The sequence below is a fragment of the Cygnus atratus genome, chromosome 25, assembly GCF_013377495.2.
Source record: "Cygnus atratus isolate AKBS03 ecotype Queensland, Australia chromosome 25, CAtr_DNAZoo_HiC_assembly, whole genome shotgun sequence".
Classification (NCBI taxonomy): Eukaryota; Metazoa; Chordata; class Aves; order Anseriformes; family Anatidae; genus Cygnus; species Cygnus atratus.
This window is the reverse complement of record NC_066386.1, coordinates 5,515,147-5,530,934: the sequence shown is the minus strand read 5'-3', so window position 1 is coordinate 5,530,934 and position 15,788 is coordinate 5,515,147. Positions and strand designations below refer to the sequence as shown.

At 42.2% G+C, this 15,788-nt stretch overlaps 1 protein-coding gene across 3 annotated transcripts in view; it reads right to left on the bottom strand.

Moving 5' to 3' along the window:
- The window catches only part of MYO1D (myosin ID), a 160,812-nt gene that overhangs the window by 44,038 nt on the left and 100,986 nt on the right, over window positions 1–15,788 (bottom strand). For 2 of the 3 annotated variants that reach the window (XM_035566850.1, XM_035566851.2), the window contains exon 21: window positions 13,115–13,269. In XM_035566850.1, coding sequence (XP_035422743.1) covers window positions 13,115–13,269 — 155 coding nt within the window. Of the gene's footprint in view, window positions 1–11,347; window positions 11,938–13,114; window positions 13,270–15,788 lie in introns of those variants that run through there. The other variant, XM_035566852.2, reaches the window with a different exon arrangement.

Here is a 15,788-nt window from a genome sequence, read left to right as displayed (position 1 = left end):
CTGAATAGTGTGTTTGGAGAAAAAAACAAAACAAAACAAAACAACGAGGAAGGTTTGGGAAGAAAAGAAAACCAAACGGTCCCTTTGTTCCACAAGCTCTGGGGATCACTGTGTGCTTGCGTAAGGGTGGGACAGAGGAGGGATGGGACAAGGAGAGGCAGGATGCCCGGGAGAGCAGCTGCCTCCTACCATGCCTCTCTGCTGCTGCGCTGGGAAGCCAAGGCCAGCCGCAAATGGAGGGATGTGCCAAGCCCAGAAGAATAGCTTCACCGTGTGGATAGAGGCCCAAACTGCAGCGGATGCTCAAACCCCAGAAGAAGGACGACGAGCCATCATCTGCCATTTCCTGAAAGCCTTCATGGCAGAGCGCTCTGTGATGCTCTCGCACTGGAATCCAGGTGCAGCACGCTGGCTCCAAGATGTTTCTCTCCTGCTGTATGCGGCACAGGACCCCGCTGGTTTCAGAGCAGGAACAGCCCTGCAAGCTGCTCAGGTCCCGTGTTTGTGCAGCGCTTTCCCCTCTGGCACTGAGCACTGCCAGTCTGCAAGGGCTGAGTGGCACTGGTGCCATTCAGCAGGAGAGGGAGCTTGGAGAGGGCAGAAAAAAGGAAAAATACAAATAACAGCTTACGCCAGTGCAAGATATTCCCAAATATTCAATAAAAACTGGATTGTGGTTGCATGAACAGGAAGAAGAGACTAGTTTGGTTTCATTTTCAGATGCGCAGGAGACATGTAATGCTATTTCAAATTGCAGTTTACATCCCACTCAGCTCTGCCTTAACAAAACAAACTAGCACGTTGTTTCTAAAGCTTAATTGTTTAGTAGTCTGAGAGCAGACGGTGCTAGCTTTCTCAGGGTCCTCAGGGATGTGAGCAGAGATGGACATTGCAGAAAATGACTCTCCACTATAGTGGCTTAGAAAGTTTTAGCATTTCAGGAGTTTCCTGGTCCTGGCTGAGTACCTGGCTGTTCACCATGCCCATTGCATACTTGTAGCAACTTCCACCTCATCTTTCCTCATCAGTGGAAAAAAAAAAAAAAAAAAAGCCAATGAAAACAGAAACTTGTCCACCTTAGAGGCAGAGTGCAACATCTGACGTGATCAGAAGGTGGAAGCAGTAGGTGCTGTTTGGGCTTTCCCTGATTCGGTTTTGTCTCATTTACCTTTTGGCACTGAAGCGGCCAAATGAAGTCCCTGACGAAAACCAGCTGTAATAGAAGAGCGTAAGCACCCCCTCATCCCCAGCTCAAGCTGCAGACTGCAGAGAGGGCAGGTCTTTGGAAGCAAAACCTCTCCTCCTGCCTAGCGGTACGTGGGCAAACGGGTAACGAGCCCATCATATCAAGTGCATTTTGCCAACTATTTATCAAACCACCAAGTGTCATTTGAAGAAAACGGCTCATTGTTTTTCCCTCCGTAATAGCTGTCCACTGAAGGCTGCGGAGATGCCGAAGGCATGTATAATCGCAGCCGCTCTCATTTAGCTCCCAGGAAAAGGCAGGTCAAGCCGAAGCACCCAAAGGACACTGCGGAGCCTCGTCAGCAGGCAGCTACGGCGTGATTTGGCTCTAGCAGGGCAGCAGGGCAAGCGCTGGAGCCCCTGACCAAAGCTTTAAATAATGGAATGGTTACGGCAGACATTCCTTGCAGCAGTTCAAACACCACCATTTGGGTTTGAACTCATTTAGTTCTTCCAAAGAAAAGCAGCTGTTGTGCTGTGATCATCTGCAGTCTCTCCCCACATACATCTCTCAGAGTACTTGATGTTCTGCCTCAAAAAAAAAAAAAACAACAGGTTTTAAGGCAAAACAGTGTATCACTTTGATCATTTCCAGGCTTCAGAGCTCTAACTATGATGTGCCCCATTAGCCTGGTACCAGCAGCACATTTTAAGGCTAGATTCTCTAAGGTGACATTTTATAACGTGGATTTTGTTTCAAGCATCCCTAAGTGCTACGACTGCTCCCCCTGCAGCATGGTGCGGAAAAAATCAGGGACAATACAGCTCATTTTCAGTGTTGTCCTCTGGAGCCCGTGATACACAAAGGCACAATCCAGCAACCACGTCTGGGGACAGAAATGCCTGAGCTCCAGCTAAGCGATGGGTTCAGAGCCACCGGACAGATTTATCCCAACTTCAGCTCTCCTGGGATGTGCAGCATCCCCCACAGAGGGGTTCCTGGGGATTCATGCCCTGCAGGTCCTGCACATGAGCTCCTGAGGACTTTGCATGCTTCGAAGGTGCCACCCAACCCAAACAAGCACACTGATATGCAGCACACGCGTGATTCCACTGGAAGTTGATGAAGAGCAATGGAAAGCCACGGTAACACACGCTGCTGAAGGAGAAACCCTTTGCGCAACCCTACACCTTGTTCTGCTCCCTGTGGGGTGCCAGAGATAGCACCTTGGAAAGGAAGAAGTTCTGCTTTCTAAGAGAGAAAGCCAGATGTTTTTTCTCAGGGCCTGTCCTCAGCACTGCTGTATAACACACCGAATCACTGCATCACCAACGGACAAGCCCTCTAGGGCACAATCCGGTCACCCAAGGCCATCTTCCCCAGAGTACAGGCACCTGCTGGGATGCGAGAGCCCTCGGAGCAAGAGACACCATCCATCAGTCCTTCCCCGCACGAGAGACCACCCATCAGCATGGCTACAGGCACTGGAGGTTCTGGCACTGGGTACAAAATGCAGAATGGGGATTCCACACCAGCTCTCTCCTTTCCTGTATTTCTTTAGCCTTCCTACTTAATTTAGCATCAAAACATACTATTTGGACAGTAAATTATTACATGTAACGACTGAGCGACAGACAGGATCAAACAGTTTCATTCTTATAAGGAAATTTACCTCGGATCATTCTTGACACCTCTCTTTTGAAAAGCGGAGGAAAAAAGCAGTGTTTAAGCAATGGCAAATCAAAACTGATTTAGGGATCTGAAGGACTGAAATGAAGCCAAGACATTAAAAGTAACCGCAGAATTTATCATAACTACACTTATGCAAATCTTTTTGATATTACATAAAAACCAACACAGCATTATTTTAAGGAATTTGGCACACTAGACTAGAGCCATGGACAAAACACGCGAGCACATATTTCTCTCAGATATTAGAGTAAGAAACACAGCAGCAGAATTACAAGCTGGAAAGGGAAAATTTATAAGGAGAGCAATACACCAAGAGCAATATATTAAGTAGATATACTTCAATTTTATACTGTGAATTTGATCCCACAGACTGTACTGTCTTTTTCCAGACTGCTTTTTAACATGAGCTGTAAAACTTCAGCTCAGATGTTAAGTCCTGAATTCACTGTAAAAGGAAAAAATAAAAGCTGTAAAGTTTGTCAAGAATCAAAAGGTGATTCTTTGGGGGTTAGTTTGTTGTTGGCAAAGTCAGGTTAGTACAGCCACATTAAATTACTAATTTATTTGACCTTGTCTTTAGGAGAAATTTTTGGGACCCAGTATTTTACCAAATTTTAGTCTCCATTTAAAAATTAAGTTCCTTAGACATTTTCAAAAATATCAAGTACCAAGCTAGGTTTCTTTACCACATCCAGATTTTATCGGACAGATGCTTCACACTTTCTAGAGAACAAAACAATACCAACCTTCTATCCATAAATATGTAGTTATGCGCAAAAGTCACTAATTACTTTTGAAAGCAGTCTCAGAAACAGGGCAACTTTTCGAGAATAATTCAAATACTGAGTTCACAAGATGAAATGCTCTGGGTGATAGATAAATAGAAAGAAAGCAAGCTTAAAGGAGAAATTATTGGCTCTGCCAAAGATGCTATAAAATGGGAAACTGGAAGGAAAATGTCATTAATATGTACTGTTACAATATTTTATTTTATACAAGAATGTGAAAAAGAACAGAAATTATTCTGATGAAGTTTATCAAATATCTAAAGACTTCAAGAGAAAATGCACATACTACCCCTTTGTTTCAAACATTAAACTAGGAAGTCCATTTTAATATTTTTCCACCCCTTTAAAAATATGAAACCCTTGAAAATAATTTTTGTCCTTAACCTCACAAACACATCTTTTTTGATATTTAGCAGATCTCTCAGAAGTTGAAGACGTGCAGTTAAAAGGCAAAGCTGTCCAGAAGCTTGGGTCTAGATTTGCTGCTCCACAGAGCCGACAAACTCAGCACCTTTAATCAGAAGTATTGAGACTACACAGAAGAAAACTACCCCGTAAGTGACTCACTGTAAACAGATGGCGAACACATCAACTCATGCTAATATTTAACCATCACCTATGAGACATTTTTAATCTCCAAAGACTTGTAACTAGCAGCTCCTGGATGCTGGCAACCCCAACGTGGCCGGTCAGCAGCAGCATCCCACCTAACGGGGAGGAAACAGGTTAAACATTTGGCCGAGATGTCACAACGAGTGGAAGAGCAGGCACAGGGATGTGAGTGAGTTCTGTGTTTAGACCAAAAATACATCTGTATTCATTTTGAGTCCAAATCTGCATTTTTTGAAAACAGATAAGTAAAACACGCTCGGTCTAGTTACAGCAAACTACAAACTACAAGGGGAGTGTAGAAGATTACTTCTCTAGTAGCTTGTTTTCAAACGTAGTGTCTCTTTGCTTAAGCATGAGGCAGATGGCATGAATTACAACCCCTCCCCAAATAAAACAAAAATATAAAAGTTTTATATGCCTGAGATTTGTGGAGCGGGGATGTTCCCAGCACGCAGGCCGGCGGATGCCAGGACAGCTGCTCGGGGCAGATGGGTCCTTTGACAGCTTGATAATACGGACTTGCTGGTGAAACTAAGCCCTGGTAGGGACAGCCAATGTGGGGCCATCTGTTTACTGGAGAGGAAAGGCTCTTGGAACAGCAGGTAGCCAATGCTTTGGTTGAGAATTAAACCAACAGCAAGATCATCAGTATTTACAACCTTTCCTTGTGCAGCTACATACATACAGCTGGCAGCGCAACTCTTCCACGTCAGGCTGCTCCCGCGCAACGCTCTAGCGCCGCGCTCAGCTTTGAGATGTGACCTGGGATTTTTGCATGGTGTGCACCACCAATGGCTTTTTAGAAGATGCTTTCTGCTTATGTCTGTTTGTTAACGCTGGGCAAGGAAATGGTTTGCTTCAAACTTTCAGAGTCTTGGATGAACGCCAAGCGCTGTAGTTTAAGACTGAAAATAATAATATGGTCAGAAGGTGTACGAATTGATACACTGAACACAGCAGAAAACCCGTAAGGAACTTTTTTTTGGTAAGATGAAACATTCCCATTCAGCTGTTCACATAATGATACCTTCTCTGGGGAAAATCCACAGCACGCAGCATCAAAAATGAAGTTCAGTTGGGAAGGCTGGTGCGCTAGCTGGAGAATGCAGAAACTCCACATTGCTGCACCACGATTACTGCTCAGCTGTGATTTCTTTAATCATTTCTATATTCTGATCATCAATTTCTCAAGGACAGTAGGGAACTGGACAGAGCCCCATAAAAGGGCAGAGAAAATGTTAAGTGCTCTGAAATATTAAAATGTTCACATTTGGAAGCATGATGGCTTCTATAACACCTAGACAGCAGGAGGAGGAGGAGGAGGATGGGTTTGAATTTTCTATTCTAGGACATGCAAAACATGTAACACAGCTTCTGATAATCTAAATTTTTTTTTTTTTTTTTTTCCCGCCAGAACACAAATAATCCTTCCGGTTTCACCCTACTGCCATAGACAGCCCAAGAAGAAAAAGGATTCATCTATTTTAACTCAGTGCATCCACTAGCTGGGGATGAGGAACGAACTGGGCACCTCAAATAACACTTTGAAAAGGCTAATAAGACAAAACATCATCAGTTAATGACACATCAAACTGGGGCTGGAGAGGAACTGTGGGTCACTGAGGAACTGTTTTTATTGGAATTATGGTTACAGCAAAAAAATGGTTCTAAATCTTTGAAGTAATCAATATTTATTTATTTATTTATTTTATGTGCCCTGAAGAACACTTCCTCAATAACCTCTACACAAAACAACTTCAGAAAACACCAAGCACCCAAACACTGAAATTCCATCTCCTTCAAAGAACATCAAGCTCCAGTAACTTCTGTCTACCAAGATCTCCATCCATCCCAGGAGGACCCCGAACTCCTGCCTGGAGCTTTAGCATCTAGGTGCTCTTTACAAAACAGACAGTATCAGTTACCTTCTACTGACAACTGTGTGCAACTTGAATGTGTTTCAGCCACAGCGGTGTTCTCTTTCCAGTGAATTTCAGAGAGAATTTGTGTTGACAATGGGAGTAGGACTTGGGAAAGAAAAGCTGACCAGTAAAACTCTTCACACTCAATGGAATATCATAAAATATAATAAATTGCTACTATTACGTTATCAGACAAAAGAATTGACTTTTAGATTTAGAGGTCAAGTATGCAAATAAAGGACTCAAAATTTTGCAGCAAAGATTAAACTCACTCTCTTGAGAGCCCAATCCCCTCTCCAGAGCTCACTTTATTCTCAACATAAATACAGGACTGCAGGAGACAAAGTTATTTGCACTGTGCCAGGAATGTATTGAGAAGTATAACAAAAGGCTACTTTTTCCACCAGGATGTGAGATAGGGAAAGCTTCCGTGGTCAGGGGGTTCAGGACCCATGTCAGAGACAGTGAACGAGCTCTGCTCCAGCAACAGCATCAGGAAGATGAGTTTTAAGAAGGGAAACAATCCTCTTCCGACTGCCTTAATGAGTTCCCTTCTAGCACGGCAGTTCTCTAGATAAACTCGGTAGCATCAATAGCTGAAGAAAACTTTCCCAAATAATAAAAAATTTAAAAAGAGAACATTAAGAGTTCATCATGGTGCTAGAACTCCTCCTATTCATGCCCTGAAGTCACCAAAAGCAAGAAATCTTTCATCTACACAATGTATTCTCCAAAGAAAAACTGTCATTTCTTAATCCCAGTTACAATTGTGTGGTTAACAAACCTGCACAGGAATTACCAGAGATGATTATAAAGATTGTAAATTAGCCAAAGGCAAACCTTAGCTAAATCCTAGAAAAATTTTCTAAGCCACAAAGACAAGGTTAGAGAAATTAAGCTTTTATTATTTTATTTTTCATTTTATGTACTTTATTGAATAAGGAAATTGTTTTTCCTTTTGCCACCACCCTGCTGCAGGGTTGAGTACCTGGTGCTTAGAAGCTGACAGCTAACTGCAGGCTAGGGCTCCTCCCAGACAACAGCAGCGTTTTACTAGAAGTTATGAATAGAAATCCTGTATAAAAACAAAGCTATTTATGCTCCACTCAAGCACTGAAAAAAAACGTTACAGAAGAATCTGATATGAATAAAGTCTAGCCCTTTGTCAGAATTCAGCCGATGATAACAATGGTGTCAGCCACTGGCACGGCTGAATCAGAACTAAACATGGGTTAGTTGGCAGTGGTGACAAATGACAAATCGCATTAAATAGCAATTTAGAAGCAGTTTGTTTCCAGCCCGGTTTTCTGAAGCAGTGCTCAACTCCTTTTGATCTTGCCTAGCTTACGAGAACCCCCCAGTATAGATGGAAACTTCCAGTTAAAGAGTGCTCATCACGAGCCTGGCTGCCGGCGCTGCTGACACCCATTGTCAGCAAGAGATAATTTTCGCAGCATTCACAAAGCTTAAGTGACAGATTAATTTGATACCAGCAGTTGTAACACCCTTCCTTTGTGCGGAGGTTTTCTGCCTTATGAGGGATGGTTATTTCCTTGGAGTAAGGATGGCTGGTTAAGAGCATGCTATCACCCATGGATTTTCAAACACCAGTTCGGACTCCTCTTCCTTCCCTTTGGTCCCAAAGAAACAAGAGTTTTCATCGGCATTGTCTCTTTGAGGTGGTCACCAATTATAGAAAAAAATGCTTCTGTCTTAACTCACATGTAAATCTAAGTCTCAGCAGTTAATAAGGTTTCTACAAGAGAAAGGCAAACAGTTTTTTAAACAAAGGGAAAATGTTAAGCTGATTAAAGTCAATGGAGTTTCCTTACGAAAGAGCATCTTTATGATAAATCAAAGTGTTTTAAACCTCTTGCGTGACACCTAGGCCTGAGCTGGAAGGTCTGTTTCTTCATAGTGGAGGAAATAAAAAATATTGAATTGATTTTAAACAAACTGGGCTCTCCTGCTTAATGATTTGTGTTCCAGATTGTGCTCATAACTGGGCTGAGGACTGATTTTCCTAAATAAGCAAAATAAAATCATGTTGATTTTTTTTTAATGGACGGCATCAAAAATGTATAAAATGCTCATCCTTACTCCTGCACAATGGATTGAAAATGTGCATTTACAGACTGCTTCTTTCCATCTACCTAGCAAACACTCATGCTATTAACAAAAATCACCCAGGAGGCAGCACTCTCAGAGCTCAACCTTAAACACTGCTATTAAGATAATAGCAAATTTAAAAATCTTCCACTTAAATGTGTTTGCAGAAAGCTTTGTTTGCCACAACCTGATTTGTTACGAAGAACAAAATTCAGAAAAAAAAACCATTTGTGAGTTCTCCTGTTCCAAATATATTTAATCCTCCCCAAATTGCCCGCAATTCTGGACAGGCTTTATTCTGACACTCAATTTATGTAGTTCAGGGGGACTGGGGGCATCCTGCACTCATACAAAGTTTGAAGCAATTCCAGCGTTAACAAATATTTATGGCTGGAGCTTTGAACACTAGAAAAGCAGTCAGAAGTGCACTTTTCTTCTCATTTTCTCTCTTCACAACTACTCCATTTCAATGCAGCCGTTTCAAGAACTTCCAGGTACAGCCAGATCACAACTATTAGCTGCTTTCTAACACATCAAGCAAGGCCATTACCTAATATAGTCTCAAGAACCACTCTGGGAAATATTTTAAAGCACAGCCAGTCTACACAGAGTGGATATATATTAACCAGAGTGGCTGCGTTGGAGGTGTGCATGGAACCTTGCAAAAAGCACAACCACTGCAGCCCTCTGCTCCCCAGTGCAATGCGATGCTGCTTCTCCCCCTTCCACCTCCCTGGTCTGCCTAGGCAGCAAACTCTTGCACCAGGATCTGTTTGTTTACAGTGTTTAGCATAATAAAGCTGTAATCCCACATACATCCCCTACATGCCACCATGCTGCTGAGGGCAGGCAAAGAAAGAGGCTTTTTGCAAGGATGTGCTGCCCTATGCAGATCTTGCTTAATAAGGAAGCCTGGGGAAACCACACACCTTACACCTAACGTGTTGGTATTTCAGTTTATTTTGAAAGGCTGATGAGACAGATTTTGTCCATATTTAAAATATATATATATATATATGTATGTATACACACATACACACACACACACTCCTGCATTACATACATACAATATACACATATGTGCCACTAAGTCAAATAACCAAGCCTCTCTGCTTCCACAATCAAACAAACCGCTACCATCTCATATAACATCATGAAATGCACAGATGGAGCAAAATTACTATACTGAATGCATGTGAAAGGGAAAGCTGAGAAACATAATCTTCCTAAAGACACCTTCGTGCCAGGCCAAAAAGAGCCCTGTGTGCAAGAAGAACAGGATAACTGACTCTAATGAAACCTACAGCCTGTCGCCTTTAGCCTGACATGGTTTTTATGAATTACTGTATGGTCAATAGTGTAACAGTGCCAAGGCAATTGGCTCTAAGGCATACCTGTTTAAGAACTCAGAACTAAAGAAAATTAATCCAGTGAGCACTAATGATTAAAATTGGCTGACAGGTCTCAAAGCAGAATGGAAAATATAAAACTATCCTTAGGCAAGTGATTTTCTGCTGGAGTTCTGCAGGAATTGCTTTTTACTGTTCTTTTAACTCCTCCTTCCCTTCAGCAATCCTGGAAGAAAACCAGTGGCTGTGGCTGCAGACAATGCAGGGATTAGGGGAACAGAAACACTGAAGAGAGCTGGCCACTGATACCCATGCAGTTTAGATCAATATGCATGTTGAACAGAAAATACCATGTGTGTTTAAACCAGACATAAACAAAAAATTCTTTGAGTGTACTGCAGAACAGAGCACAATGCCTGGAAACAAAGGATGGGTCTCGGTCACCTTTGGTGATGACATCCTAGCTGCCTTTGCCATCACGGGTGTTCAGCTGGCAATGCTTCCACACTTCAGGAGGAACCAGACGGGAGCTGACAGAGGCAGTGTGAGACCCACCAGAGGATGAGAAGGAATTCGTGCTGTGAAAACAGGCTAGAAACAGGTCTTCTCTGGCAAAGTACAGCTCCAAAGTACATCCAGAAAGAGTCCTCAGCACACTGGACTTGACCCCCTGGAGAAGTCTTCTAAAGGCTTAAAGACCCTGAAGCAACTTCGATGTAAAAGATGGAGAAGATAAGTCCTTTCCTGGCTGATAGCCCTCACCCTTTTACATCCACTCTCACTCCTGGAAAAGCTTCTCAGGTCCCTTTTTCCTGAACATGAGCTCCAGCACTTGCTGGTACACTGTGGCCATAGCATTAACATTTCAGCCAGCTCTGCCATTATTTCTGTTGGGAATTCAGTTAGCTAAATAATTGCTTTGTTTAAAAAAATAACAGCTGCCAAATTACAAACATGACTGAAACACCCATTAGCTCGACTACATTCAGTTCCCTAACACCTTAACCAGCAGAGTTGCTGCTGCCAAATTGTATAGCTCATAGAAGCTTCATGTTAGTTTTACACTAAAAAGCGTATTCATTTGTGACCACAACCTGAAAGTGTGAAAACTACCACTAGGAATCAAACAAAGCATCTGAATGAGAAGGTCTAGACATCCTTAGCACAGGTGTCACCACCAGTCTCCTCCTAGTCCTGCCTATACGTTAGTACACATTGTCAGAGTTGTAACGATTTTATCACACAAGTATTTAAAACATTGTTATGTATTACATGGAACCACGGGTACCTGTGCAACCTCACCCTTGCTAAAACCTCCTAATGGAGATGTCAGGACTGGGACCAGGATGGCTGGAAACTACTTTGTACGTTTGCAGAGGACCTTATGTGAGACCCCGCTGCCACCCAAGGAAGCCGCCCTGCACATCACAGGTGTAGCACCGCTCTGAAGTCACATCCAGGGTCACGCAGCCACCTGACTTTCACAGGGTTTTACTGCTGGATCCACTTTGTCACAGCAAGCACCTCCTGACAGGCAGGACAGGGAAACCTGACACTTGCCATGAGGCACACAGCGACTCTCGGCTAATCCTGTTTAATGAGGAATTCCCAAAGTGCCTCTCGAGCAATGGGTCAGCTAATCCCATTCACAGACAGGATTTTTTTACACTTAGAAAATTGAAACTGGCTGAAAACAAGAATTTTCCCCTTTTATTTTGATTTACAGATATTGCTTTGATGAGGAAAACCATGACATTTGGATATTTGGCAAATGAGCTGTTCCTGTACATTATCCTTAAACCTGTAACCTCGACCAGACATCTGAGAAAAAGTGACTTTCAGACACTTCCATTTAACCAGCTGTGCTGAGAGTTCATTTAAAACAATAAAAAAAAAAAACTGATACTGTAGTAAGTGAAGATTAAACAGCATATAACAGTACTGTCTGTAATAAAATGGCAGTTAACTAATTAGATGGATAAAAACTAAAACTAATTCTTTTTAAAAATAATGTCATTGTTAAATCAGTACAAGAAATCGAAAATCAATAGTTTATACCCCTATATGAAAGGCTCAGTATTTTAGACCAGTCCCCACAATGGTCTGAGCATGACAAAAGGCTGGGGTGCTTTGTTGTAATGGCTAGGGAAAAGGAACAGCAAAACAGGGAAGTCTGAACACTGAGAATACAGGATCTGGGGTGCAATCAACAGTTTCACAGCTCTTCCCAACATTACAGACTTGTTAAGGCACTGAAGAGCATCAGCTGGAGATTTCACCTGCGTTCAAAACACATCAGACATGAAAGAAATCCAGCTACTTCACAGGACTCCTGAAAGGAAGCGTGCTGCTTTACAAGACGTATTCCCATAACCTCCTGAGCCTCCATGAGTAGCTACATTTGAAAATTAAACTATATTGAGGTAAACGCAAAAAAAAAGAGAATGCTTTCTGTTGCTTTTCAGCGCTGAATTTCTCAAAGCAAGTTATGCCAATGCTTAGAATTAATTTCGGATGAACTTGGCACCTATCTCCAGCAGTACTGACACAAGTGGCTAAATCAGCATGCTCTTCTCGAGTTCATGTAAAAAATTACCCAGGCACCTAATATAACAAATTCACTCACTGTCCTGCCACCTGCATCTCCAAATGAGTATTTACCTATAAAGACTCCTTTTTGTCTATCATAAATGAAGCACGATATTATGAATGGCAAAACCCAAATGCTGCATGTGATGCTGATCAGTATTGATTCTCATGAGAATCTGTTCTGGAGGAGCAAGAGAAGAACTCTGAAGGTTTGTCCAACTGTCAGACCATTTCTCTACAGAGTTAATTTTATGTGATTGTCTGCAATGCAATGACTGCTGTGCAGCTTTTCTATGCAATCCCAAACCTGCTGTGTACTATAAAGGTGATTATTGCTAGTTCAGCTGTACCTCCAAGAAGCTCAATGCAAGATAACCACGTAAGTGTTTAGTCTACCACTAAAACAGATTTTACACAGTGATTTGCAAGTGAGACAATTTGCAGGGATTCAGAGACAACATTTTACAGCTCAAGCACTAAATGATCTACTGACACTAGTGGCAGGGAAAACAATTTGAGAAAGGAATAGCTGTATCCTAATTTTACATATGAAGAGCTTGACCTTAAAACGTGTTTATGAGACATTGTGACACACTCAGAATGCATCTTCAGTGATGTGTGTCCCCAAACATCTATGTTCTAATAAGCACAGATAGGGAAGGAAGAAGGGGCAAGCAAAGTGGCAAGCAAAGTGTGGTAGCTAAAAAGTATGTCCCAAAAATACAGGGAAAAATGCTGCTCTGGTACCCTAGTAATACAGCGAAGTAACACAGATAAAACTCAAGACTGACATAAAAATGACTTCACAGCAAGTTTCTGATTTGGCATGCTAGACTGAGTTTTCAGCACAATCCAAACAACACTGACCTCTTGAAGTGGCTCGTCAGGACTCCCACCAGCTCTCCAATCCTGTTGTCATTAGATGGCTCTTTACTGAAGAGACAGACAATGAGATCCTTGTTGTCCTTCGTGTGGAAGACCACGAGCTGGTCCTTTCCATTGGAGACGCTCAATCCTATCAACTGTGAAGAGAAAGCAAGAGCAACGTCATACACTTTGATATATTTTTTGCTAAGGGCCAGACCAGCTCTTTCCACCCCAGCATGCCATGTTGCCTCTCAAGTTCTACCTCTACCAGCGAGAGCAGTGCCTGGAGAATGGCAACGTGCAAGCTCACCATACTGCTCCCACAAGCCAAAGTACAAGTGAAACAATAGGTTTGTTGTTGTTTTTTTTTTTTTTTTTTTTGGGGGGGGAGGTAGTCAATGGTCCCAGCTAAAATGCAGGGAAATTCTGCCGCCTAGGCTGCGTTCCCTGGAGCAGCTCCTGCTAGCAGCGGCGCGGTCCTGCAGTGCCCTTCTGCACTTTCAGCGCCACGTGCCGCTCACCAGAGTGCACCAGGAGGGATGAGGCTCCCCCAAATCTCACCCTGGATGACACCACATCACTCAGGGGCAGATCCACAAGCTTGTTTTCTTTTCTTTTCAAGGGAAGCCAACAATAACCATCAGTCTGGCCAACAACCATCTCCTCTGCTCAAATCCACAGACACAGCTCCGGGAATGTAATGATATGCAGACAACACAGGAACAAAATCTACTGAAAGCCCAAACATTCTGATGAAGAATATAAGTTGCAAACCCCACAAAGCCGTGTTGATTCCAGTATTTAGTCATGGATTAATGTCTTGCTGTTCTGACAAAATAAAAAGAGATTTTTTCTTTTTGGTCTGCTAAGTAACTGCTACTTGGTACATTAAAGGCTTTGTCCTTGTCATCTCCCAAAGCAAAAGCAGGAAAAATTTAGGAATGGCAGTCTAGGTACACAGGCTATTCAGGTGAATATTTAAAAAATAAAAAATAAAAAAAATGCATCTATGCTAGGGAAACAAAATATAAGGAGGCAAAAAGAAAAATCAAGAGGCAAGTACATTTACAAACTGGTGCTAGAGGGAGAAAGGAAAAAGAATGATTAATACAAACAGATACTAGAACAGACATTCCTTGTCCACCAAAGGACTACCCAACTCTTTTGAGTCATCCAGGGACAGGCAGAGGGAAGCCACATTCTCCTAAAAGCAAGAGGCACTGCTACACTGTTTTACTGTAATCAAAATCTCATCATCCTCTTTTTAAAGAAAAAAAAAAAAAAGAGCCTTCTATGTATCCCCACTGCCTGTGTTGGAAAGCATATTAGCACAGATCGAGTTGAAGAGTATGCAGTACTTTCAGAAGCATGAATCTCTCAGAAACAGCCTAAATCCATATGCTTGGTTTAGTAGGCACCATGTATTATTTCCAAGAAACCTGTTACAGCTCCGGATGTCTACCACATACCACACAGCAGCGTCGTCCCTGAAAAGCATGCCACAGCCAGCATGCAGAAGTGTGGTGTGTGCCCTATTTTCTGGATGAAACACTACACAAGTTGAGAGTCGCTCACATTTTGCTGGCTTATTATTGCAGCACAACAGACGACAGTTATTGCTGATATTCTAGGCACTGAGCAGAGACCTCCTGCTACCAGTTGCACATACCCAACACAGGTGGAGTTTATTCTCTACCGTTCACAGTATTTTAAGGTTACGAAATACTTTCAAAACAAGCTACTCTTCATGCACACACGTTAACAGTTGCCTGGGTTTACGGTGTCCCTTAAAATTAACTTGCATGCTTAGATAACATCCTGGGAGCACAATATCACCACTGGGACTACTGCCATCAAGGTTTTAAATGTGTACCGAGTATGAAAGATGAACAAGTTGAAATCTCTGAATTTGAAAAGGCTATTTAAACATCAAATATTTAAAAGAACTGTGTTAGAAGTCCATGAGCCCTTCAAAATGTTCCTATTTTGCCCCTCCTCACAAGACTATCTGAACAAATAAAAATAATACAAAAGAAATAATTTTAGAGAAGGTGCTTATCTCAGTATTTACAAGCACTAATATTAGCCCTGCTTGCAGATCAGAAAAAAATTCTCAGCAGCCACAGAATTTCCTTTATTATATTCTCCACTGTACTGGGAAAGGCAGTCGTAAGATCCTTTCTGCTGCTCAGTCATCTTCTAATTCCTTATTGACATTATCTGTTTCTTTTTTTCTCCAGGTAAGAATAAAAAGATAATTGTACAGTGGTACTTCTGAAGCAACTGCCAGAACAGCTGCACACAAAAAATCCCCCAAAGTAGCAGCTCAATCCAGTGAAACAGTCAGGGTTGAAAGGAAAGTTATTGCTTTGTAATCATTTGCACGAAATTACAGATTTCTTACACAGGGTATGAAATAAGAATGCAGAACCTGAAATCCAAGCAGGCATACATTAAGGGCTACGCTTAAACCATTTACAAGTAAACATAGCTAAAGGAGATGGGAAACTATAGCGCGATTCCTTCAGCCGAAAACAAGTTTATGGTAGGAACAGACATCAGCTGACTGTCTCCGATGAGATTTCCATGGAAACACCATCCCTAAGGATGTTGCCATGTTGATAGGGTGCTTCAGAAATGCTGATGGCAAGCTGCACAGCTAACAGGCAGATGA